The sequence below is a fragment of the Lepus europaeus genome, chromosome 19, assembly GCF_033115175.1.
Source record: "Lepus europaeus isolate LE1 chromosome 19, mLepTim1.pri, whole genome shotgun sequence".
Classification (NCBI taxonomy): Eukaryota; Metazoa; Chordata; class Mammalia; order Lagomorpha; family Leporidae; genus Lepus; species Lepus europaeus.
In genome coordinates, this window is record NC_084845.1 from 35,987,537 (window position 1) to 36,012,848 (window position 25,312).

General features: G+C 48.9%; 2 protein-coding genes across 2 annotated transcripts in view; one reads left to right on the top strand and one right to left on the bottom strand.

Moving 5' to 3' along the window:
- Positions 1-10,128, bottom strand: part of ABCC11 (ATP binding cassette subfamily C member 11) — a 68,228-nt gene extending 58,100 nt beyond the window's left edge. The window contains exons 1-4 of the mRNA XM_062176013.1: positions 10,030-10,128; positions 9,036-9,172; positions 6,453-6,611; positions 13-160 (exon numbers count right to left, since the gene is read on the bottom strand). Coding sequence (XP_062031997.1) covers positions 13-160; positions 6,453-6,611; positions 9,036-9,172; positions 10,030-10,128 — 543 coding nt within the window. The remainder of the gene's footprint in view (positions 1-12; positions 161-6,452; positions 6,612-9,035; positions 9,173-10,029) is intronic.
- An 11,238-nt stretch (positions 10,129-21,366) lies between these two features.
- The window catches only part of LONP2 (lon peptidase 2, peroxisomal), a 111,270-nt gene continuing 107,324 nt past the window's right edge, over positions 21,367-25,312 (top strand). The window contains exon 1 of the mRNA XM_062177981.1: positions 21,367-21,704. Coding sequence (XP_062033965.1) covers positions 21,472-21,704 — 233 coding nt within the window. The 5' untranslated portion in view covers positions 21,367-21,471. The remainder of the gene's footprint in view (positions 21,705-25,312) is intronic.

Sequence of the window (25,312 nt, forward strand, 5' to 3'; positions counted from 1 at the left end):
TCCACCACATACCGGCCCTATTACGCTCATAACAGCGAAGCAGCAGCCCAGAAGTACGTCTAAAAGAATCCTTGTTCTCTGGAACCTCAGCATCACTCGGGGCACAGACGCTTTTTCAATTCCGTGCCTGGAGACTTCTTCTTCCCAAAGGCGGTGGAGCCTTGAAAAGAGGAAAATTGAGCCAAGTGAAATCTCTTTCCCCTTATCATCCAGATATCCTAGGTCTTGCTAGCCAAGAGCTTGGCTGCAGACACTTTCAAACATGATAGAAGTAGAGAGTATAATAGATAGCAACAGCAACTTCCACGTACCCATCCTCCATCTTCAACAGTTATCAACATTCTGACATTTTTTGTATCATCTCTCATTTCTTCTGCTTTTTTATTGGAGTATTTAAACAAACCTCAGACATCATATTATTTCATCTATAAATGCCTCACTGTGTACAGTTCCTTAATGGCACTTAATGCCCTGGCTGTATTTAAATTTCTCTAATTATTTCAAAAATATGATTTTTACAGTTAAATCAAGATGCAAACAAGGTCCACATCTTGCATGTAAAGGACAAATCTGATGGGTCTCTTTTAGTTTGTTGTTTTTGCTTATTTATTTTCACTTTGTTTGAAAGGCAGAGAGACAGAGAACAGACAGAGATCTTCCACCCATTGGTTTACTCCCCACATGTTGGCAACAGTTAGGGCTGAGCCAGACTGAATTTTGGAACTCAACCCTAGTCTCTCACATGGCTGGCAGGGACCCAGGCACTTGAGCCATCATTTGCTGCCTCCTTGGGGGCACGGGGCACCATTAGCAGGAAGCTGGAATTGAAAGTGGAGCAGCTAGGACTTGAACCAAGCACTTCAACATAGGATGTTGGCATCTCAGGTGGTGGCTTTATCTCTGTCCCACACACCCCGTAGGCCTCTTGAGCCTCATTTTAAGCTGCATCTGAGTGCCCTCCTTTGCATTCCTATGTCATTTGTTTGTAAAAGAAATTGAGTTCTTTATCTTACTGAATTCCCCACTTTCTGGATGAGATTGGTTTCATTCCTGGGGTGGTGTCTAACATCATCTTCTTTCCCATGTATTTCCTATTAAATTGGAAGTTAGAACTAAAAGCCTAATGAGATTCAGAATTCAAGCCACTTGGCAAAAACATTTAACAGGTGATGAAGTGAACTTCCTGTTGCTTACATCAGGAGCTATACAATACCTATCATCCACTTTTTAGTAATGTTAAGGTGGACCAGTGGGTTAGGGTGTGTAAGCCTGACCCCTTCATTATCCAGTTCCCCATCACTGATAACCGTTGTCTAGAGCTGCTTCCACTAGGACTGGCAAAAATGATGATTTTTCTAGTTCTGTCCTTCTTTCTGGACTTAGCAGCCTGAAGTTTTCAATAAATAATGGCCTTCCCTCATTGCCCTGAAATACAGTTAATTCAAGAAACAGTCCCGGACTTTAAACAATGTCACTCTCTTGCTTTTTTTATACACAAGTTCAGGTTCACAAAGTCCAGAACATTGATTTCCAAAAAGACCCCTCAATTATTGCAAAGACCCCCGAGAGGGTACTTGCATGTTAGATGCCCCAATTGAAAGTGGACCCCTCTTTTGACCTTCCAAGATAATGATCCCTAGGAAGTTTGTGCTATACCAGCAAAACAGAACACCAAAAACTTTATGTTTTGGAGAAAAATTTGATACTATTTTGAGAAACCATCGAAGAAGTTAACATGAAACATTTTTAAATGGGGCTGGCATTGTGGTGCAGATGCTCTGCTTCAGTGCAGCTCCTGGCTGATGCATCTGGGAGGCAAGAGATACTTGGGCCCCGGCCCCCCATGCTTGAGGCCCAGGTGGAGCTCCTGGCTCCCAGCTCCTGTCCAGCCCAGTCCTGGATGTTGTAGCCTTTTGGAGAGTGAACCAGAAGATGGACGGTCTCTCTTTTTCTCTCTCTCTTTCTGTCTCTCTGTGTCACTCTGCTTTTCACATAATAAATAGATAAATACAATCTTGAAAATGTGTTGGCCGGCGCCGTGGCTCACTAGGCTAATTCTCCGCCTGCGGCGCCGGCACTCTGGGTTCTAGTCCCAGTTGGGGCGCCAGTTATGTCCTGGTTGTCCCTCTTCCAGTCCAGCTCTCTGCTGTGGCCCAGGAGGGCAGCAGAGGATGGCCCAAGTGCTTGGGTCCCTGCACCCACATGGTAGACCAGGAGGAAGCACCCGGCTCCTGGCTTTGGATCGGCGGAGCACTGGCCATGGCAGCCATTAGGGGAGTGAACCAATGGAAGGAAGACCTTTCTCTCTGTCTCTGTCTCTCTCTGTCTCTCTCTCTCTCTCACTGTCTAACTCTGCCTGTCAAAAAAAAAGTGTTAATTGTCATATTTTTTAAAGTCAAAACATTTTTTTACTATAATGCGAGGTAAGCATGAATAAAAAAAATTGCTTAGAAACACGAAAGACATTTACAAAGCAAAGGTTAAGAAATAAACTAAGGGGCCAGCACTGTGATATAGTGGGTTAAAGCCATAGCCTGCCATGCCAGCATCCCATATGGGCGTTGGTTTGAGTCCCAGCTGCTCCACTTCTGATCCAGCTCCCTGCTAATGCACCTGGGAAAGCAGTGAAAGCTAGCCCAAGTACTTGGGCCCCTGAACCCATGTGGGAGACCCAGGGGAAGCTCCTGGTTCTAGTTTTGGCCTAGTCCATCCCTAGTCATTGTGGCTATTTGAAGAGTGAACCAGCAAAGACCTCTCTCTCTCTCTTTCTCTCTCTCTCTCTCTCCATAACTCTGCCTTTCAAATAAATAAATAAATCTTAAGAAAGAAAGAAGGAAAGAAACAAAGAAAGAAATTGAGACTCCTGTTGGGCTGTGTGCAGGAGGAACCACCAGCCGCATTCGCTCCGATCCTTGAGTTCTCACTACTTCCACTGGATATAATCAAAGATGTCTTTTTCACCATCCACACTGGCAGGGCTCTCAGTGACTCCCACGGGACGAATGCTATAATCAGTGACTGCCAATCCATTTTCTGGGGTGTGATCTCTCACATTCTTATTGAAAGTATCACTCCCTAGGAAACAGAGAACCCCACAGTCATATTGGTCGCTGAGTAGCAACCCGATGTCAATTCTTCTGCATGTATATTCCTTTTTGTCCCTTTCACTGGGAAGCTGGCAAGCACCCGTGAACTTTATTACAGTGCAATGGACCTTTCGCAACTGCTCCACAACACAGTGTAACAGCTTTGGGTGTTCGGTTGACTCCAAGACAAAGCCTGGATGAGTCAGGAGGACATCCATGTCTCCCTGGATTCTGCCCCTCTTCTGAAGATGCCAGACAGTGGCCACCTTTTCAGCTTCCACCTTTTCAACTTCATTTAGAACAATACCTTGCCTTTGTAACATCTCTTCCTGAGGGATTCTTTTCTCAAGGTCCTTGAAATATTTGAGCCCGCTCCTCTGACGATGGTTCAATTTAGCTTCATGGTTGCTGCAATTGAAAACATTGTTCTAATGTTTTCATTCCTTCATCTACAAACTTCTTCACAGCAGGTGGATCAATGCCATCAACTCAAGTCAGAAAGATCAACAAACTCGTGTCATCCTAATGAATCTTTTCTAGTTTAGACAACTTTCCAGTCGCTAAAAACTCATCAATTTTTCCATAGTTTTTGTTCCTACTCCAGGCAATTGCGTAGCTTCTGCTGCACAATCCATTTGATGTGGATACTTGCTAGAATAGATGCTGCTTTCCTGTGAGCATTGTACTTGTGGGTAGCCTGGCTCACCTTCGTCTCCAAGTTGGTGAGTTCCGTGAGCTTGTCAGTGATTCTGCTGTTCAGAGTCTTCTGCAGCGCCTTCCATTTGCTTCTGGTGACCTGCACCCAAGGGCTCCGGGGTGTGCAGAACCAGGGACTGGCTCTTATCTCAGAGCTGGAAGGAGAGACCGGGTCTTGGAGAGAGGGAGAGAGGGACCCGGTCCCAGGGAGGCTGGTGCAACCTGCTGAATCTTCTTAATATTTGAGGCATGGGTAGGGGACTGGGCAATCGTTGTTGTGGTGCTCAAGGCATTTCAGGAAGGCTTAATCCAGTCATGGATGGCTTCCACACCTCTGCAATCCACACAGCCAGTTGTAGTCACCAGGTCCTGCCCTTTTAATCCTGCTTCCTGCTCCCATGTGTCCAGTTCCATTGTCTGGACAGCACAAGTTCAGAGACAATGACAAGGGATGGTGGGTCTTCCCTGAAGCTTCAACCCCTTACACAGCAACAACATAGTGGACAGACAGCCCCTGCCCCCAGTGTCATGCACCCTTCTTTCTGGGCCACCCTTTGTCAGTAAAGCCCTTCAGCAACACTGCTCATGCTCCACCTCATCTGAGCGGGGTTGTCACCCCAGCTCAGAACCTCACCAAGTGGCCCATGGCCAATAGTCCTACCCTCTCACTCCTTCAGCCCTGAACATAAACCCAGCCTAAGACTGGAAGGGAGCCAACACCATCAGGACCTTTCTGTCTTACTTTTTAGTCAACTGCAATCAAAATTCTAGGTTATTTCTTGCTCTCCCCATGAGCTATCAAACAGCTGTTCTGGGCAAGCTCTTGGTGTAGTGGCTAAGATGCCAGTTAGGACGCCTGCACCCTGTATCAGAGAACCTGGCCTCAAATACTGGCCCTGTTCCTGATTTTTGCTTCCTGCTAATGCAGGTCCTGGGGGACAGCAGGTGATGGCTCAAAGAGACCTGGATGGAGTTCCTAGCTCCTGGCTCCAACTTGGCCCAGCCCCAGGCACTGTGGACATTTGGAAAGAGAACCAATGGATGGTAGTCTGTCCGTCGGTCTGTCTGCCTCTCAAATTAAATAAATAAATAAATAAGTATTCCCATCTCCTGTCCACAAACAGATGAATCAGATTTGTAAAATATTCCTCTGACACCTGTATATGTTAGAGGATTTTCTTGTTTATGGATGCTATTTTTTAAAATTTATATATTTATTTGTAAGGCAGAGTTATATAAAGAGAGGGAAAGTCAGAGAGATCTTCCAACAGTTGGTTCACTCCCCAAAAGGCCACAAAAGCAGGAGCTGGACAGAGCTGAAGCCAAGAGCCAGGAACTCCATCCAGGTCTCCCGCATGGGTGGCAGGGGCCCAATGACTTGGGCCATCTTCCACTGCTTTCCCAGGTGCATTAGCCGGGAGCTGGATGCAAAGTGGAGCAGCTGGGACTCCAACTGGCCCTCATATGAGATGCTGCTGTTGCAGGCACTGACTTAACCTGCTGCACCACCACCAGTCCCAAAACTATAAACCTTTTAGACCACAATTTCAGACCACACCATGGTATTTTAAAAAAAAGTGGAGGGAGCAGGAACATGGTACAACACATTTAAATCATTTATTTATGTTTTCTTTTCAGGTTTCTTTGAAAAAAATTCCTAGTTTGCACATAGCAATTGCACACATCTATGGGGCACAACGTAATGCTTTGGTCCATGTGTGAGGGTACTTCCAAACATTCATGGAGAATGGAAGTAAAAGATGAGGGTTCTTGAGTACCAATTTTTTTGACATTCATACATATGGTTTTTTTTATAGTACACATTTTCCATGAACTTTCTGAAGATTCTTTTTTTTCTTTCTTTCTTTTTTTTTTTTTTTTTTTTTTTTGACAGGCAGAGTTAGATAGTGAGAAAGAGACAGAGAGAAAGGTCTTCCTTTCGTTGGTTCACCCCCCCCAGATGGCCACTATGGCCAGCGCGCTGCACCAATCCAAAGCCAGGAGCCAGGTGCTTCCTCCTGGTCTCCCATGTGGGTGCAGGGCCCAAGGACCTGGGCCATCCTTCACTGCCTTCCCAGGCCACAGCAGAGAGCTGGACTGGAAGAGGAGCAACTGGGACAGAATCTGGCGCCCCAACCAGGACTAGAACCCAGGGTGCCGGCGCCACAGGCGGAGGATTAGCCAAGTGAGCCATGGTACCGGCCCTCTGAAGATTCTGTTGTGTGCACTAAATCACTTGTTATTTTTTACTTCATTTGAGGTATACGAAATTCAATCACACAATTGGTAGTAGTGGCTTGAGGATTAACAGATTGGGCTACTTACCCACAATGCAATACCCACTCCCACTGTTAGATGCTTGATTCAGAAGAGAAAATCAAAAAGGACAGGGAGCAGTAATTTCTAACTTTGTGGCTTCATAGCCATTGGAAAACCTGATAAAAGATGTGTATCTTAGCTCCAGAAAAAGATTTCCAGCCCATATGTATAAAATATGCAAACTATTTCGGAAGACTTGTGAACCCCAGATTAAACTCTATTCCCCGCCCCGAGTGAGGCCCTCACTACAGAAGAAGAAGCAAGATGCTTGAAGATGGACCCTCCCTCCCACCTTTAAGCCGCTCTGGTTCCCACCCCACCCATAGGTGGTCTTGCCCAGCACGGCCTCACCTTTTGGCATTTTTGGCCGAGGCATCATGGACTGACAGCGGAGGGATGGTGTTCTCATCCAAGCCATGCCGTAAGCCTCGGATCATGAAAGGGGTGAGCCATGCCAGTGTGAGGTAAGAGAACAGGCCTGAATCATCCATAGGGTGAGGGGCAGGACACCTAACAAAAGAGACCACAGAAATGTCAGAGTCAAGATGTTTTCTTAAAGATTTTTAAAAATTTATTTGAAAGGCAGAGTTACAGAGAGAGAGGGGGAGAGAGAGATTTTCTGTGTGCTGGTTCACTCCCCAAATGGCCACACTGGCTGGGGCTAGACCAGGCCTCAGCCAGGAGCCTGAAATTCCCTCCAGGTCTCCCACATGGGTGGCAGGGGCCCAAGAACCTGAGCCATCTTCCTCTGCCTTCTCGTGTGCATTAGCAGGGAACTGGATCAGAAGTGGAGCAGCCGGGATTTGAACCAGTGCTCATATGGGAAGCTGGTGCCACAGGTGGTGGCTTAACCTGCTGTGCCACAATGCCAGCCCTTCGAAGTCAAGATTTTGAAATGATGTGGTCAAGCAGGTATACACACAGATGTTTTTTCACAACTCTATTACTTGTAAGTTAAGAAACAAAATATTCAGTAATAGAGGAATTATTTTTTAAAGATTTATTTATTTATTTGAAAGTCAGAGCTATACAGAGAGAGAAGGTGAGGCACAGAGAGAGAGGTCTTCCATCCACTAGATCACTCCCCAGTTGGCCGCAATGGCAGGAGCTGCGCCTATCCAAAACCAGGAGCCAGGAGCTTCCTCCAGGTCTCCCACGCGGGTGCAGGAGCCCAAGGACTTGGGCCATCTTCTACGGCTTTCTCAGGCCATAGCAGAGAGCTGGATTGGAAGTGGAGCAGCCAGAACTCAAACCGGTGCCCATATGGGATGCCAGCACTGCAGGCGGCGGCTTTACCTGCTACGCCACAGGGATGGCCCCATAGAGGAATTATTTTAAAAGAAAAGGTGCAACGAATATTTTACCTAGCAGTTAAGATGCTCCTTAGGATGCCTGCACCACATATCAGAATGCCTGACTCTGAGTCCTGGCTTCACTCCCAATTCCACCTTATGCTAACACAGACCTTGCAAGGCAGCAAATGATGGCTCACCTGGCTGAGCCCGTGCTACCAACACGGGGCACCTAGATTGAGTTCCCAGCTCTCAGCTTCAGCCTGGCCCAGCCCCAGCCCCTACAGGCATCTGGGGAGTGAACAGCAGATGGAAGCACTCTCTCTCTCTCTCTCTCTCTCTCTCTATCTCTATCTCTATCTCTATCTCTATCTCTATCTCTATCTCTATCTCAAATAAATAGAAAATAAACTATGAAATACACATACTAATAGATGCAACACAGAAGCTTTAAAAAAACAATACAGTCAATCCATATGGAGAACATGGCAAGAGCTCCAAGCATGTCAAACAAGAAAAAACAGGCTAAGCGCCGGTGCTGCGGTTCACTAGGCTAATCCTCCGCCTTGCGACGCCGGCACACCGGGTTCTAGTCCCGGTCGGGGCACCGATCCTGTCCCGGTTGCCCCTCTTCCAGGCCAGCTCTCTGCTGTGGCCAGGGAGTGCAGTGGAGGATGGCCCAAGTGCTTGGGCCCTGCACCCCATGGGAGACCAGGAGAAGCACCTGGCTCCTGCCATCAGATCAGCGCGGTGCGCTGGCCGCAGCGCGCTACCGTGGCGGCCATTGGAGGGTGAACCAACGGCAAAAAGGAAGACCTTTCTCTCTGTCTCTCTCTCACTGTCCACTCTGCCTGTCAAAAAAAAAAAAAAAAAAAGGCCAATTGCAGATCCAAGAAAGTATGGTTTTGTGGAGGCCCCTTAATGTAGCAAGCCTATATTAACTTAGTAACCTGGGGATGATTACATGGAACTAGAATTTTTCAGAGGGATAAATTGAGTTTAGCTCTTACATTTAAGGCTAACCTCATCGGGTTTGTCATCCATCCCTCTCAGAATGAAGACCCATATCCTTAATGTTGACCGTGGAGACCTGCACAGCCCATGCCCACCTTCACAGCCTCCCCTGGGGCCATGCCTATCACCACATATAACACTCCAAAGACAGGCTTCTGCTCTGTGCCTGGACACAACTCGCAGCTGCTCCCCCGATCCCCACCCAGGTCAGTCTACCCCTTCCCCTGCCCAGTAAATTCCTGTTCACTCTCCAGATCTCAGCCTCAGTCACTCGGCACCTGCCAAGTTGTCGCTGTCCCATTGTCCCTCAACACCCCGTACTTCCTAGCACCTTTCTCAACTGGCTTGGACTCACATGTGTGCAGTGAAGCGAGTCCTTGCTTAGTGTCTTTCCCTCCTTTGTGAGATCTGCAAGAGCAAGGATCATGTCTGTCTTGCTCACTGCTGTTCCCCAGGGTCTAGCATGGTGTCTGTCATGTGTCAATGAATGAATGAATGAATGAACATGTAGACCGTGGCAGGTGACCTGACTCTGTAGGGACAGAGTTCTAGCACTTTCGAGGGAGGTCTAGGTGTGAGGGTTGTACGGCCCTGGCCGGCACTGCCACTCCCCCACCTCGGTACTCACTTTGACTGCAGATGGAAGGGAACCATGTTTCTCAAGGCAGCATCATATTTCCCCTGAGGCGGGGCATCTGCCAGCCCTGGTGCCTCCGGCTTCCTCCCCTGCTGGTTCCAGGCGTCATCTTTGACAGTGCACGTTTTCTTGAGAAAGAAAATCCAACTGGGCATCAGTTTCCGATCTCATAAATACTGTCCTGAGGGAATGTGGGGCCAGCTGTCCCAGGAGGGGTGGATGGATCTCTCCACTCCGAGCTTCCCAGAGGAAGGCTGGGAAACAAGCTCTGGGCCTCAAGTCAGGGCCACTGGGCCCAGCCCTGCCTTCCCTGGGGAGGTTCCCCCACGTCTTTGGGGTTTTAGCTGCCGGGAAGCAATGCAGACAGCAATGAAAGTTGCTAGAGTTGGACACCTCTGAAGGTAAATCTACTAAAAAGAAACCAAAATGTAAAGCAGGTAAATCTGAAAATATTACAGGCTACTCTTCTGACTGCTAAAACAAAAAAATAGGTAATTTATAGGATTTCATATAAAATAAATAACACTGTTTTAAAAGCACAACAAGGGATTGATGGAAAAAGATTCAGGCTAGTAGTTACTTCCGAAAGGGAGAGTTAAGGGAAGATCAATAATCGGATGGGATTGTCAAGGTCCAAGCTGGTGTGTTATGGTGACGCGTTTATGGGTCTTTATTTTAAGTAAATGCATAAACAGATAGTAGATGGTAGCTGGATATATATATATAGAGAGAGAAGGATGGATGGATGGATGGATGGATGGATGGGTGGACAGATACAAATTTAGGTATGGAGACAGAGAAATGCATAAACCATGAAGATACATCATGACCAAAGATTATGATTCATCTAGTTGAGGAAGATTAAGGTCTTTTGAAAAAAATCAAGGGCAAATAAAAATGGGGCAAAACTCTCAGTTTATGAGCATTGACAAGCTCCTGTCAACGCAAGTTTCTTGGCATTTTGATCCCAAGAGGATCCACTTACATAGCTAAGTCCTGAGACCATGTCATCACCTATGTTGAAGCCGAGATTCACAAGGCCACCAGAAGACCTGGGGACCCATTCTGTCTTCTTCCTGGTCATCTTGGGCCGTCCAGCCAATTTCTTGTTTCCCAGAATCAGGTACTCTGAAAAGACATTTGGTAGAAGCTTGGCTACAGTCTTGAGCAGCCAGGGGCATCACCCAGGAGGGAGTGTTGGGGGCCAGGCAGAGGGCTGGGTCACTGTCACGGCACCTGCTCTTCCCTCTGCTGGGGGACGCTTGGTCCCTCTCATGAACCATCTCCTTAGGCCTCAGCTCCAGGTCATTAGAGAAAGCTTCTCTATCTACCCTCCCTACCTTACTCCCACACCGGCACCTTGGGACCACATCGGTCTCCTCTGAGCTGCTCACACAGCCGCACTTCCCTCCTTATCCCAGCCTGTAACTGTAACTGCACCTTCATTTGAATCATAATTCGTTCAGACTCTACTGCACCACAAGAACAAGGATGTGTCCACTTCGCTTACTACTGAATCTCCAGGGCCTGGGTCGTGCTGGGAGGTGAGCAGGTGCTCAATAAACAAATCAATAAATAAATGATGAACAGGTGGAGCAATGAATGAGCAAAAAGTCATTTTGTCACTCTCTGGCTGTGGGTTTTCAGAGACTCTATAAGGAATCTGGGCACATTTTAGGAACCTTCAATGATCAAGGCATTTTGAAAAAAATGAATGTTTTTTTTTTTCCTCACTACCTGGTTGACCCAGAACATCCATGCACCTGGGGCAGGAGACAGGTGACAATCAGGAGCATTTTTGTTACTTTTTTTAAAATTAATTTATTTATTTGAAAGGCAGAGTTACAGAGAGGCGGAGGTAGAGGCAGAGAGAGATCTTCTATCTGTTGGTTCACTCCCCAAATGGCTGCAACAGCCAGAGCTGGGTCAGTCTGAAGCCAGGAGTCTAGGGCTTCTTCCAGGTCTCCCATGCAGGGGCCCAAGCACTTGGGCCATCCTCTACTGCTTTCCCAAGCCATAGCAAAGAGTTGGATGGGAAGTGGAGCAGCCAAGACTCAAACTAGTGCCCATGTGGGATGACAGCACTGCAGGCAGCGGCTTTACCCACTATGCCACCGTGCCAGCCCCAATCAGGAGCATTTTTTAAAAAGATTTATTTATTTTATTTGAAAGGCAGAGTTACAGAAGAGGGAGACAGAGAAAGAGATCTTCCATCCACAGGTTCACTCCCCAAATAGCTGCAACAGTAGGAGGTACGCTGTTCCAAAACCAGGAGCCAAGAGCTTCTTCTGGGTCTTTCATGTGGGTATCAGGGGTTCAAGCACTTAGCCATCTTCCACTGCTTTCCCAGACCATTATCAGGGAGCTGGATCGGAAGTGGAGCAGCCAGGACTCAAACCAGCACCCATATGGGATGCCGGCCCTGCAGGCGGCAGATTAACCCACTACTCCACAACACTGGCCTAAATCTGGAGCATTTTTGATGAGAAGAAAAGAGAAAGAAAATGAGCAGCAGGGCCAGTGTCACAGGGTCACAACCTATGCCATCCAGGGAGCCCTGCACTCAGAAGGCTGGGTTTAGGCCGGCGCCGTGGCTCAACAGGCTAATCCTCCGCCTTGCGGCGCCGGCACACCGGGTTCTAGTCCCGGTCGGGGCACCGATCCTGTCCCGGTTGCCCCTCTTCCAGGCCAGCTCTCTGCTGTGGCCAGGGAGTGCAGTGGAGGATGGCCCAAGTGTTTGGGCTCTGCACCCCAGGGGAGACCAGGATAAGCACCTGGCTCCTGCCATCGGAACAGCGCGGTGCGCCGGCCGCAGCGCGCTACCGCGGCGGCCATTGGAGGGTGAATCAACGGCAAAAGGAAGACCTTTCTCTCTGTCTCTCTCTCACTGTCCACTCTGCCTGTCAAAAATAAAAAAAAAAAAAAAAAGAAGGCTGGGTTTAATGCTCTGCTATTGCCATCTTAAAATTCCTAAGAGATTTTTAACACAGAACCCCACATTTTCGATTTGCATGAGCCCCAAATTATGCAGTTGGTCCTAGTGTTCAACTACAGCTTTCGACACTCAAATATTGGATTGTCCTTCAATAGATGGCAAACTAACTCATTGTTTTGAGAGATTTTTTATCCCACCACCTATCCCATCTCTCTCTCTCTCTCTCTCTCTCTCTCTCTCTCTCTCTCTCTCTCCCTCTCTCTGATTTATTCATTTACTTATTTGAAAAGTGGAGTTATAGAGAGAGACAGGTGGAGCAGAGGATGGAGAGGGACTGGGGAGAGACAGAGATCTCCCACCCACTGGTTCATTCTCCAAATGGCCACATGGCCAGGGTTGGGGCAGGCCAAAGCCAGGAGCCAGGAGCCAGGAGTTTCTTCCAGATCTCCCACGTGGGTGCAGGGGCCCAAGTGCTTGAGCCATCTTCTTCTGCTTTCCCAGGTGTATTAGCAGGGAACTGGATCAGAAGCGGAGCAGCCGGGGCCGGCCCAGTGGCGCAGCGGGTTAAAGCCCCAGCCTGCAGTGCCAATATCCCAAGGGGCACCTGTTCAAGTTCTCTTCCGCGCTGATCCGATGGCAGGAGCCAGGTGCCTATCCTGGTCTCCCATGGGGTGCAGGGCCCAAGCACTTGAGCCATCCTCCACTGCACTCCCTGGCCACAGCAGAGAGCTGGCCTGGAAGAGGGGCAGCCGGGACAGAACCGGCGCCCCAACCGGGACTAGAACCCGGTGTGCCGGCGCCGCAAGGCGGAGGATTAGCCTAGTGAGCCGCGGCGCCGGCCTCAAGTTCTCTTCCAATCCAGCTCTCTGCTATGGCCTGAGAAAGCAGTAGAAGATGGCCCAACTCCCAACCCATGTGGGAGACCTGGAAGTAGCTCCTGGCTCCTGGCTTCAGATCAGCTCAGCTCTGGCCTTGCGGTCATTCTGGGAGTGAACCAGCAGAATGGAAGACCTCTCTCTCTTTCTCTCTCTCTCTCTCTCTCTCTGCCTCTCCTTCTCTCTATGTAACTCTGACTTTCAAATAAAAAAAAAAGAAGAAAAAGAAGTGGAGCAGCCAGGACATGAATCGACACCCATATGGGATGCTGGTGCCACAGGTGGCCACCTAATCTGCCATGTCACAGCACCGGCCCCATCCCACCCATCTCTTCACGAAATCACAAGCAGACTAGGCAGACTTGATTTCTGGAGTTTTTCCAAAGACCGAGGATAGACTTGGCACCAGGCCTCAAGGTTTACCTGCCATCTAGTAATAGAACGTGGACGCTTCAGGGACCACAGACCAGAGAAAAGAGACAGAAGGGGCTGTATTAGGTACGAGAGGGTGCCATGTGCTCTTTGAGGCTCTGGGAAGAGACTAGTTGTCTGACTGCTATGAACCAGGCTGAGATGCAGACAGGTTAAAGTCAAATTGGCATGTTTCCGAATGAGGCCCTGGGGGCAGGGCCAGGGTGTACTGCTGAACAGTTTATTCACACACAAGGATCTCTGGGGGAGGGGAAGGGCAGCGCAATCTTGCCAGCTGGTCCTCATGAACCAGTATGAACAGCCCAGATTGCAAGTCATGCACCTTGGCAGGAGGCGAAGACCGGAGTTCCAACAGGAGCATGGCTCGACGTTTTCTCTGTGTTAATGAGTAAAAGGAAAGTGAAATACCAAGGAAATAAGTTAGTCGGATCTTTAATCATTTGTTAATGACATGGGTAAGCTTGATGAATAGTTTTCAAATACTGCAAAAATATTCTCTTTTTATCCTTACCACTCCCTTTTAAAAAAAAGATTATTTATCTACTTGAAAGTCAGAGTTACACAGAGAGAGGAGAGGCAGAGAAAGGAGAGAGACAGAGAGAGAGAGAGAGAGAGAGAGAGAGAGCGAGCTTTCCATCCACTGGTTCACTTTTACTCCCCAACTGGCCATGATGGCTGGAGCTGCACCGATTCCAAGCCAGGAGCCAGGAGCTTCTTCCGGGTCTCCCATGTGGGTGCAGGGGCCCAAGGACTTCGGCCATCTTCTACGCTTTCCCAGGCCAAAGCAAACAGCTGGATTGGAAGTGGAGCAGCCGGGACTCAAACCAGTGCCCATATGGGATGCCAGCACTGCAGGTGGCAGCTTTACCTGCTATGCCACAGCGCCGGCCCCACCATTGCCGATGTAATGGTAGCAAGCACCACCCACTTGTACACTTAAGCTGCATTATTAACATTTCCTTCGTTTCTTCCTTGAGCCTAAACAATCATCAAAATCATGCAACAAGCCCTGATTTGTAGCCTTTGCCAGTTCTGTGGTCTAAAGGCTCCCAATACAGCTGATTTCAAGATGCCAGCTGCACTAAATGCAGTGTTTGGGAAAAGGAACCTAGTAAACATTGTTACAGTATTTCCATTCACCATGCAGATATAATACAGACAAGTAAAGGACAAATAAAGGTAAAAGGCAGTAAAATAATTAGCAAATGATAAATTTTGAGTATTATGTTTATTTTTGGTATAATTCATGTAGCTGCAAGTTTATATAATTTAATTTTTAAAAAAGATTTATTTATCCAAAAAATGAAGTTATGGAAACGGGGAGGAAGGCACAGAAAGAGAAAACTTGCATCTACTTGTTTACTCCCTAAAATGGCCGCAAAACCTGGGGCTGGGTCAGGCCAAAGCTAGGAGCTAAGAGTTTCATCTGGCTCTCCCATGTGGATGGCAGGGGCCCAGGTACTCGGGCCATCTTCTGTTGCTTTCCCAGGGGCATTAGCAGGGAGCTGGACCAGAAGTGGAGCATTCTGGACTTGTAGCAGTGCCCATGTGGGATGCCGGCATCACAAGCACGGGCTTAACCCACTGCATCACAACACCGGTCGCTATATAATTTAGTTTTAGTAACGTTTGCACAGGCTCTCAAACTCCCTGCAATCTTGCCAGCTGGTCCTCATGAACCAGTATGAACAGGCTCCCACAGATCACTGCCACTGTGATTTTGAAAAAGGGGTGCCTTTTTTTTTTTTTTTTTGGACAGACAGAGTGGACAGTGAGAGAGAGAGAGAGACAGAGAGAAAGGTCTTCCTTTGCCGTTGGTTCACCCTCCAATGGCCGCCACGGCCGGCGCACTGCGGCCGGTGCACCGCGCTGATCCGATGGCAGGAGCCAGGTGCTTCTCTTGGTCTCCCATGGGGTGCAGGGCCCAAGCACTTGGGCCATCCTCCACTGCACTCCCTGGCCACAGCAGAGAGCTGGCCTGGAAGAGGGGCAACCTGGACAGAATCTGGCGCCCCGACCGGGACTAGAACCCGGTGTGCTGGCGCCACAAGGCGGAGGATTAGCAAAAGGGGTGCCTTTTCCTAAATTCTCTGCCCACCGAACTCCTTTCCCCAGTTCACTTGTAAGTGCATTATGGGCTTGCACTGGCTATGCCTGTTCGCTTTCCTGCCTCCCCTCTGGTTCAGAATAGATGGAAACAAGAAGTATCCAAAGGCAGAGTGAGCGGCTTGCCAGAGGCAGCCCCAGTGGACTCCCTAGGCTGCAAACATCTGAGAATCGAGGCGAGGTCTTAGAGAGGGATTTAGTGCTCACGGATGCAGGGTACATGAGACCCCACAACCCAGGGAACACCACTAGGCCAGCATGTCACAAAGCACCGCTTGAAGACCAACACAAGGTCATCAGCCTCTGATGATAGCAGGACATGCAGTGACCAGGTGGACAACAGATACCACTTGGGAAAGTGTAGATGCCGAAGACAGCAAACCCATGTCCCCGATTCTTCCTCTGCTGGGTGCCAACACAGCAGCAGAGCCTTTACTGAGCATCACTTAAAGGAGTCATTTAAATCACCAGATCAGACAAGATCTTGCAACAGTCAGCCTACGTGTTGATTTCTCCCTCTGTAACCAGCAAGTGGGAGTCCCGAGGAAGCCCATGCTGTTAGAGACCAAGCAGACAATCCAGGCTGCTCTCACCTTCCAGCTCTAGTGAGATTTACTCACCTGGCTCACTCACATACACCTACAGAGAGACACAGCAAGCACCTCACAGGGGTGACCCTTTCCTATATGTGAAACTAAGTAGGGAAACCTAAGCCAAATGAAAATTAAGAAAACACAGGAGCGAGCCAAACGTTGTGGTGCAGCAGGTTGGGCCACTGCCTATGATACCAGCATCCTTTATGAGCACTGGTTCGAGTCCCTGTTACTCTGATTCCAATCTAGCTCCCCTTCCAGCTCCTGCTAATGTACCTGGGAAAGCAATGGAAAATGACCAGAGTACTTGAGTCCTTGCTACCCACATGGGAGACCCAGATGGAGTTCCAGGCTGCTGACTTCAGCCTGGTTCAGCCCTGGTGGTCGTGGCCATTTGGGAAATGAACCTACAGATGGGAGAGTCTCTCTCTGTCTGTGTGTAACTCTGCCTTTAAAATAAATAAATAAATAATATTCTAAAAAAAAAAAAAACTGCAAGCACATGTAATGGATGTATTTGCAGAACACGAACTGCTTGTCCCAAGGCAACTGAGCACAGCCATGCGTTAACTACTTCCTGGGCTGGCCTAGGGAATTCCCTCTAGAGCTTCCTTTAGCATTACCTTAAAAACTTTCCCAGCCTCCCAACTTCCTCTATGGGTATCAATTCATATTGCAGCTGCTCTACTTCTGATCAGCTCCATGCTATGGTCTGTGAAAACAGTGGAAGATGGCCAAAATGTTTGGGCCCCTGCACCCATGTGGGAGACCTGGAAGAAGCTCCTGGCTCCTGTCTTGGGACCAGCCCAGCTCTGGCCATTGCAACCATTTGGGGAGTAAACCAGCAGATGGAATATCTCTCTCTCTCTGTCTCTGTTTCTCCCTCTGTCCATAACTCTGCCTTTCAAATAAATAACTCTTAAAAAAAAAAAAGCCAAGAATCAGAGGAGACAAGACTCAAAACAGGCACTCTGCTATGGGATTGTGGGTGTCCCAAGTCTGCTGCTCAGATTTTGTGCTCAAACCTTGCCCCATCCACCTGTGAACTGCTGAGCCCCCACAACCCCAGTGCCTTGCCTTCTCTGTTCCTGAAACTGGGAAGCTCCTGTCCGCCTTCACTCTAATTCAGTCCTAACCCCTGCAGAGAACATTCTCCCCCCAGCTCCCTGTTGATTCTGGTCACTCGGGTCTCAGCTCACACCCTACCTCCTCTGGGCAGCCCTCCAAGACCTCCCTTCTCCTTATGACCCCTCTTCCTGTCATATTTCCCTTGCTTACCACTTTCTGAAACCATCATCTTGGCAGGTTATTTCTTTTCTGACTACTCCCTAGAATGTCAGCTCTTTGCAACCATGTCCCTTGTTTGTCTTCTTCACTGATGCATCCTGGCATCTAGAATAGGGCCTAGCACATAGTTGATGCTCCATCAATATCTGATGTGAGTAAATGCCTGAAATACACACAGGGCCTGTGAAAGAAGGGATCAGGAAGATCTCACAGGTGCTAAAGATTTCACATTTAGATTCTTGATGCTCTCTCAAGTGGGTGGGCATGTGTCATCTCAGATCTACTGACAGGACGGGGCCAGCCCCTCACATGCCACACCACCACTAGCAGAAGTGCAAATTTGTGTTTTAAGAAATAAATCCAGGCCGGTGCCCAGGCTCACTTGACTAATTCTCCACCTGCGGCACCGGCACTCTGGGTTCTAGTCCCGGTTGGGGCACCAGATTCTGTCCCGGTTGTTCCTCTTCCAGTCCAGCTCTCTGCTGTGGCCCGGGAAGGCAGTGGAGGATGGCCCAAGTGCTTGGGCCCTGCACCCACATGGGAGACCAAGAGGAAGTGCCTGCCTTCTGGCTTTGGATCGGCGCAGCGCGCCAGCCGCAGCACGCCGGCCATGGTGGCTATCTGGGGGGTGAACCAATGGAAGGAAGACCTTTCTCTCTGTCTCTCTCTCTCTCTCACTGTCTAACTCTGCCTGTCAAAAAAATAAATAAATAAATCCAGTGATTATTATCTCGACAGAACCCCTAGATGGTTTGTTGTCATTAGGGTGCAGAGTTAAAAGCATTGGATTTTTTTAATAATATACCAGAACATTTGTAAGATGGTTTAGAAGTTTTGTTGTTGTTGTTTTTATGAAAATGCTGGGACTCTCAAAGAAAAGCCGTCTCTGCCTTTCCTTTGGAGGGACGCTGGATGGAAAGGTAAGCTCTTGTGGGCTGGGCTGAGCTGGACATATTCTATCTCCACGTCAGCAGATCAGAGTCTATCATAGACAAGTGTACAGAGTACACATCCAGAGAAATGGGGCAGAGTGCTGGGTACACCAAGGGTCTTTATTTACTTATTTATTTTTAAAGATTTATGTTATTTAGTTGCAAGGCAGAGTGACAGAGAGAGAAAGAGAGAGGAGAGAGAGATCTTTCATCTGCTGACTCACTTCCTAAATGGCCACGACGCCAGGGCTGGTCAAGGCTGAAGCCAGGAACCTGGAACTGCATCCTATCCAGGTCTCTCACATGAGTGGCAGGGACACAAGTATTTGAGCCATTTTCCACTGCCTTCCCGTACACATTAGCATTCTGGGCTGTCGGCTTCGATCTGGCCCCACCCCAGCCGTTGCAGCCATCTGGGGAGTGAACAAGCAGGTGGAAGAGCTCTATTTCTTTTTATCACTTTGCCTTTCAAATAAATAAACAAATAAGTCCTAAAAAATAAAATAAAATAGATATTTCGCAACAAGCTAGTGAATGGAAGAAGGTGGGATCATGTCAGAGGAAGAGTTGTAGGCTCTTTTCCCAGGTGCATTAGCAGGGAGCTGGATTCCTAGTGCAGCAGCCGGAGTTTCTAAGCCTCCACATTTGTGTCTCTACCATAGCACTCGGTTACCTGCCTTCTCCTTCCCCTTGCCTTGGCAAACCTTCTGTCGGGGCTGGATTAGACTCACACGTCAATGGCCTGTCGCCCTGGCTGAGAGTCGCTTGAGGGTAGAACCCTGCTTTATGGTCATGCTGTGTATCCCTGCAGAGTTAGCCCAGGGCCCAGCACAGACAGGTGCATCCCAAATGCCTGTTGATGTGCGTGGACCTTCATGTCCCCTCCCTTATTCTGAGAGCATTGCTAGACTTCATATTTGGAGCACATTTTCCTTCTGCAGCCTGCAGCCAAACCCTAAGCAAACCCCAGGATGGAGGCACTCCCAGTGACCAACTTTGAAGCAGTTCAAGTCACAAAATAAATAGTGTCATTGGATTATAGCCCACAGAAAATCCAAGAGCACGTTATTAATATACATAAGAAACGGGGCACAGTGGGTTAAACCGCTGTCTGCAGTGCTGGCACCTCATTATGGGAGCCGAGCCGATTCGTGTCTCTGCTACTCCACTTCCAATCCAGCTCTCTGCTAATGTACCTGGGAAAAGAAGCAGAAGATGACCCAAGTATTTGGGTCCCTGCCACCCACGTGGGAGGCCTGCATTGAAGCTCTTGGCTCCTGGCTTTGGTCTGACCCAGCCCAAGCTGTTGCAACACCTGGGGAGTGAACCAGTGGTTGAAAGTCCTCTGTCTTTTCCCCTCTCTCTGTAACTCTGCCTTTCAAATAAATGAATAAATCTTTAAGAAATAAATAATAGGGTAAGTAAGTAAATGGAGAAGACAGAACAGTTGTTCCTTACAGAATTACAATTAACCAAGGTGTAATAAAACTCACAAGATACTTATTAATTATAAAGAGAAAAATAGTAATTTACGGTGAAGCAACCTGGCAGGCACCATTTCCCCAGAGGAATCAGGATTAAAATCACCAGTAATAAGACATTTCACCAACCAGCACTCTGACCTCAGAATCAGCTAAGGCATTCAGATCCGGCTGAGAAGCCAATGAGAGCAGTTCAGGAATGGAAAGCCAAGACCCTGTGGCCAAAAAATGATCTCCATGAAAGATCTCTGTGAGTGAGATCCCAGTGGAAAGAAGGGGCCATCAAAGAAGGAGGTACCTTTCTCTGAAGGGAGGAGAGAACTTCCACTTTGCTTATGGCCTTGTTCAAATACTGATGGAGTTTGTGGACTCAAAAGGCTTCTATAGCCTTGGCAGCTCATGACGTTTGTGGACTCAAAAGGCTTCTATAGCCTTGGCAGCTCATGACAAGAGCCTCGGGTGGTCACTGACATCATAAATAAGAGTGTCAGTTGTTAAATCAACAACAGGAGTCACTGTGCACTTGATCCCCAGGTAGGACCTCTGTCCTTAATGTGCTGTACTATGTGAATTAATGGTATAACTAGTACTCAAACAGTACTTTTTATACTTTGTGTGTCTGTGTGGGTGCAAACTGTGGAAATCTTTACGTAGTATGGAGTTTATCTTCTGTATATAATTAAAAACAAATCTTAATGAAGAAGGCCATGGGAGGGGGCCCAGGAGGTTGGATGGGAGTGGGGGTGGGAGGGGGAAGAACCGCTATATTCCTAAAGCTGTACCTATGAAATTTGTATTCATTAAATAAAAGCTTTGTTAAAAAATAAAAATAAAACGAGGCTGGCACAGCGGCTCACTAGGCTAATCCTCCGCCTGCGGCGCCGGCACGCCGGGTTCTAGTCCCGGTTGCCCCTCTTCCAGGCCAGCTCTCTGCTATGGCCCGGGAAGGCAGTGGAGGATGGCCCAAGTCCTTGGGCCCTGCACCCCATGGGAGACCAGGAGAAGCACCTGCCTCTTGGCTTCGGATCAGCACAGCACGCTGGCCGCGGCGGCCATTGGAGGGTGAACCAACGGCAAAAAGGAAGACCTTTCTCTCTCTCTCTCTCTCACTGTCCACTCTGTCAAAAATAATAATAAAATAAAACGAGACATTTCACCAGCACATCACAAGGCCGCAACATCCCTTTCTGCAGCATTTGAGCCAAAGCCGCACAGCCCTGACCTAATCTTGCGAACTATCAGACAAACCTACAGAATCACTGCTCGAGGGTCAAAGGGGCAGGGAGCAGGAGGGGACTGAGGCACCGCCACAGCAGTCCTGGACCGGGTGGGGCTCATCAAGGACCTTAGGGAGAGAAGTGGTAACCATTGGGTGAGTTCTAGGATTAGATGACGTTAATTTCCTGGTTTTGATCTTTGAACCGGCTAACAGCGGACGTGTGGTGAGTTTATTTCTGTAACTCTGCAAACATTCCACGTAAAACACACTCAACCTCGATCGTCCCTCGGTACACGCTCCGGTAGCCCAGAGCGCGCGAGGCCGAGCGGGGCGGAGTCTGAGGTGGCGGCGCGCGCCCCTGTCCGCGCAGCCGCGACGCGCAGGCTTCCCAGCGGGCCCCGGGGCGCGCCGCGCGAAGCGGCGGCGATTGGGCCCGGGGGCGGGCCGTAGTGCGGGCCGGAAGCGGCGGCGCGCCGCGGCGGGGAGGCTCTCCGAGGCGGCGGGGCCGGACGCACAGAGTCCTGTGTCCGTCTCCTCTGACAGCCACCGGAGCGGACGGCCGTCACCATGTCGTCGGTGAGCCCCATCCAGATCCCCAGCCCCCTCCCGCTGCTGCTGACCCACGAGGGCGTCCTGCTGCCCGGTTCCACCATCCGCACCAGCGTGGACTCGGCCCGCAACCTGCAGCTGGTGCGGAGTCGCCTGCTCAAGGGCACGTCGTTGCAGAGTACCATCCTGGGCGTCATCCCCAACACGCCCGACCCGGCCAGCGACACGCAGGACCTGCCGCCGCTGCACAGGTAGGCCGGCAGCCCTGGGGGCGGCGGGGACCTGGCCGCGGGGCTCTGGGCGGCTTTGGCGGCTTGGCCGTGACCCTGCGGTCTCCGCGCGTGAAGAACGGGGATGCCATGTAGCTGCCGGCTGACGGTTCGGGAGGTAATTGGCGCTCTGGTGCCTGACACCTGCTGGAAAGCACCTGCCGCTGCTGCTGCTGCTGCTGCTGCTGCGGTTCCAGTCCCGCTGTCCTCCGGCTTCAGGCACCGGCCCTCCGCTCTGCGTGGTCTCTCCCCTTTTTTCTTTCCCTGCCTGCTTTTCCCAGTATTCCGCTTTCTCGGCCTCCTGCGGCCTCCTTCCGGTCCCATCCCGAAACCGCACCAGCCAGCCCATTAACTTTTGGCTGTCTGCTCCGCACTCCCTGCCACTCTTTCTCTCCTCTTCCTAGTGCTTCTCTCTTCCTCCTTTAAAGGGCCGCTCCTGCTGGCAGTTGCCCTGGTCTCCCTTTCTGGAACATTCCTGGCGTCTCACCTTTGCTCCTTCTCTCCTGTCTGAACATTGCTTCGTCAGGGCCTCAGGCTTACCACTGTGCCTTGTGCCATGGCCCCAGGTGCGTGACCCTGGGTGAGATTTAACCTGTGGGTGTCTCTTCCTTCATCTGCAATTTGGACAGTCACAGCATTCATTTTGTCCTGTGTATCATGAGGATTAAACAGTGTGTGAGTCCCGCTTTGCACCTCGCTCTGTCCGGTTTTGTCAGGTGCATGTAGCCACAGGAGAGCCCTGGAAATGCGGCAGGTCCAAGCTGAGCTGCTGGAGTGGCCCGTTGTCAACAGTATGCCGGGTCTGCCCCGAGTGTTCGCACTGAAAGTCCTGTGTCCCAGGAATTCTCTCAGTCCCAGGCGAACTGGGGCAGTCTGTCACCCCAGCTGCCATCTGGAGTGTACAGCACACACTGTGTAAAAATGTTCTGTTCATCAGTAAATTCTACAGAGATTAAATGTATGACTACTTGGGTTAAATAAATTAACAATTCACCTGCTTTTCCTTTATAACGAGGCTACCAGAAAAGCAGACGTGGCTCACGTTATGTTGTTGCTGAGCAACGCTGGTATATAGGATGCTCTGAGCCAGTGTTGTTGTACACTCACCACCCCAGCCCCTGTCTTCTGTATAGTGGAGCTATTCCTCCTCCTGCAGTTACCCTGCGTTTTAAAATTAGGCATTCCTTGGGGCAGCTTCATGGCGCAGCTGGTTAAGCCATTGCTTGAGATGCTGGCATCCCATATGGCTGCCAGTTCATGCCCTGGCTGCTCCACCTCCAATCCAGCTCTCTGCTGTGGCCTGGAAAAGCAGTGGAAGATGGCCCAAGTACCCGGGCCCTTGCCACCTACATTAGAGACCTGGAAGAAGCTCCTGGCTTCAGCCTGGCCCAGCGCTGGCCATGGTGGCCATGTAGGGAGTGAACCAATGGATGGAAAACCTCTCTCTTTCCTTCTCTCCCACTCTGTAGCTCTGACTTTCAAAGAAATAAATAACTCCTAAAAAAAAAAAAAAAGAAATAAAAAAATTTCGGTATTCCTGACTGCATGATTTCAGGAGGGTTAAAAGGGCCTTATTTTAACTCAAAATCTTGTGACTGTGCTTTTCTTTGAGGGGTGGAGGTTGGGTTTGTCCATAGCTTTCTTCGGATTTTCGCAAGATCATGGTAACTCCTTAAAAAACAACCACCGGGGCCGGTGCTGTGGTGTAGTAGGCTACACCTCCGCCTGCTGTGCCGGCATCCCCTGTGGGCTCCGGTTCAAGTCCCGGCTGCTCCTCTCGATTCAGCTCTTTGTTGATGGCCTGGGAAAGCAGTGGAGGGTGGCCCAAGTGCTTGGGTCCCTATACTTGCATGGGAGAAGGAAGCGCCTGGCTTCACATGGGTCTAGCTCTGGCCATGGCAGCCATTTGGCAAGTGAACCAGCAGATGGAAGACCTTTCTCTCTGTCTGTTCCTCTCGGAGTAGCTCTACCTCTCAAATAAATAAATAAAATGTTAAAAAAAAAAAAAAAACACCAAGTCCAGTATTCATATGGGAAAAACCTGGTTTTTCTCAGCATGGCAAACATGCCTGCTCGCATCTGGTCTGCTTTGGGCATTGCCCGCGTGGAGCTGGATGCTCTTCGGGTGTCCTTACTCTAACAGATGCTGTATGGGTTCTGGCCTCTTTGCGTGTGACAGACACTGGTATTTCCCCCAAAGTTTTTTGCTGTCAGTGCCCATTTGCCTGTTGAAGGCAAGGGGGCTGCTCGTGATTAACACTTAAAAAAAAAATCCTTTGGGACAGTAGGTCTTAAAAGTATATTTAGTTGTATCTTAGGTTTGGGTTCTGTTTGTTGGCATTCTGGCAAGGTGTTGTGAAATTTGAAATTTTCATGTTAATCATCTTAATCCCTCCAAACAACAAGAACTAATACATCACTGATACTCAGGTACTGCATAACCCATGTTGTTGATGTTCGTATTGTTGCCTTTGTTTTAAATGAATAACCAGGTTAAATTTTAGTTGCTTAAATTAGGAAACATACATTGAAAAGTCTTCATAGAATTCTGGCACTCTAAGAATCCACTAGAGCATCTGGGTACCCTAGAAATAGTGTTTGCTCTTTGAAAAGTCTGTAGGAGGAGTGCACTATAATTCCGTGGTAATGGAGTCCAAAGTCTTTTTTCCCTATCATGGCCTTCAGGATGCTCTTTACTTAAAACAAGAACAGAACTATAATAGTACAAGTACTGAGTTATCCGTAGCATACATCTGTTCCGATTCCCAAGTCTGTCCCCTCCCCGTTTACCTGCTTTTCCTGGTGGTAGCTGCACAGTAGAGGTGAGGAACTGTGCTCCTGTCGCTCGCTCCCTTCACACCATCCAGGTGACACTGGCCGTGGTCTTCAAGGAGCAGCGGATGTTGACTCACTGTGCCACACACTGGTGTGCATGCGCATGGCAGTCTTCTTAAAGCGAGGGCTCTTAATTGTCCCTGCAGCGTGGAACTTGGCTCCCATGCCAGCGCAGGACACCTGCACCTCTTTGCTGTGCTGTTTCCAGTGGCTCCTGAGTGACCCATTGTTTTCTTAGTGAAAATGGATAATAATTTAGTGGTGTGTGTACAATATCCTTTTGTGCATTTCAAGATGGTCACCCAGTCCTTCAGCCTTAGCTTTTGGAGGCCACACGGCTTCATTTCCTCATACTGGCAATTTCTCAATCTTTCTTTGTTTGCTGCCTTTCTGCTTCCTCTATGAGATTCAAAATCAGTTCCACCAGCATTTTTCTAACAAAATATTAATTCTGTATATGTAGCAGATGAACAGTTTCATAATTTGGACCAGGTCTTTGTCCATGCGTTACTCCTGTTTGTATCTGTTGGCATTTTTAGACATTCAAGAGATAGTACCTGATGAAAGTAAAATTCTTAATCTTCTATATTATCAAGTATATAATGATAGTTTCACTTTGATTTTCCTAAATCTTCCTTTTTATCTTCTTTGTGAAGAAAGTCTCTATAACTTAAGTTTCTCAGAAGGGGTGAGAAGCAGAATGTGTAGGTGAGACGTAGAGTGTGGGGCCCTCCTGCCAGGTTCCTGCCTGTTTC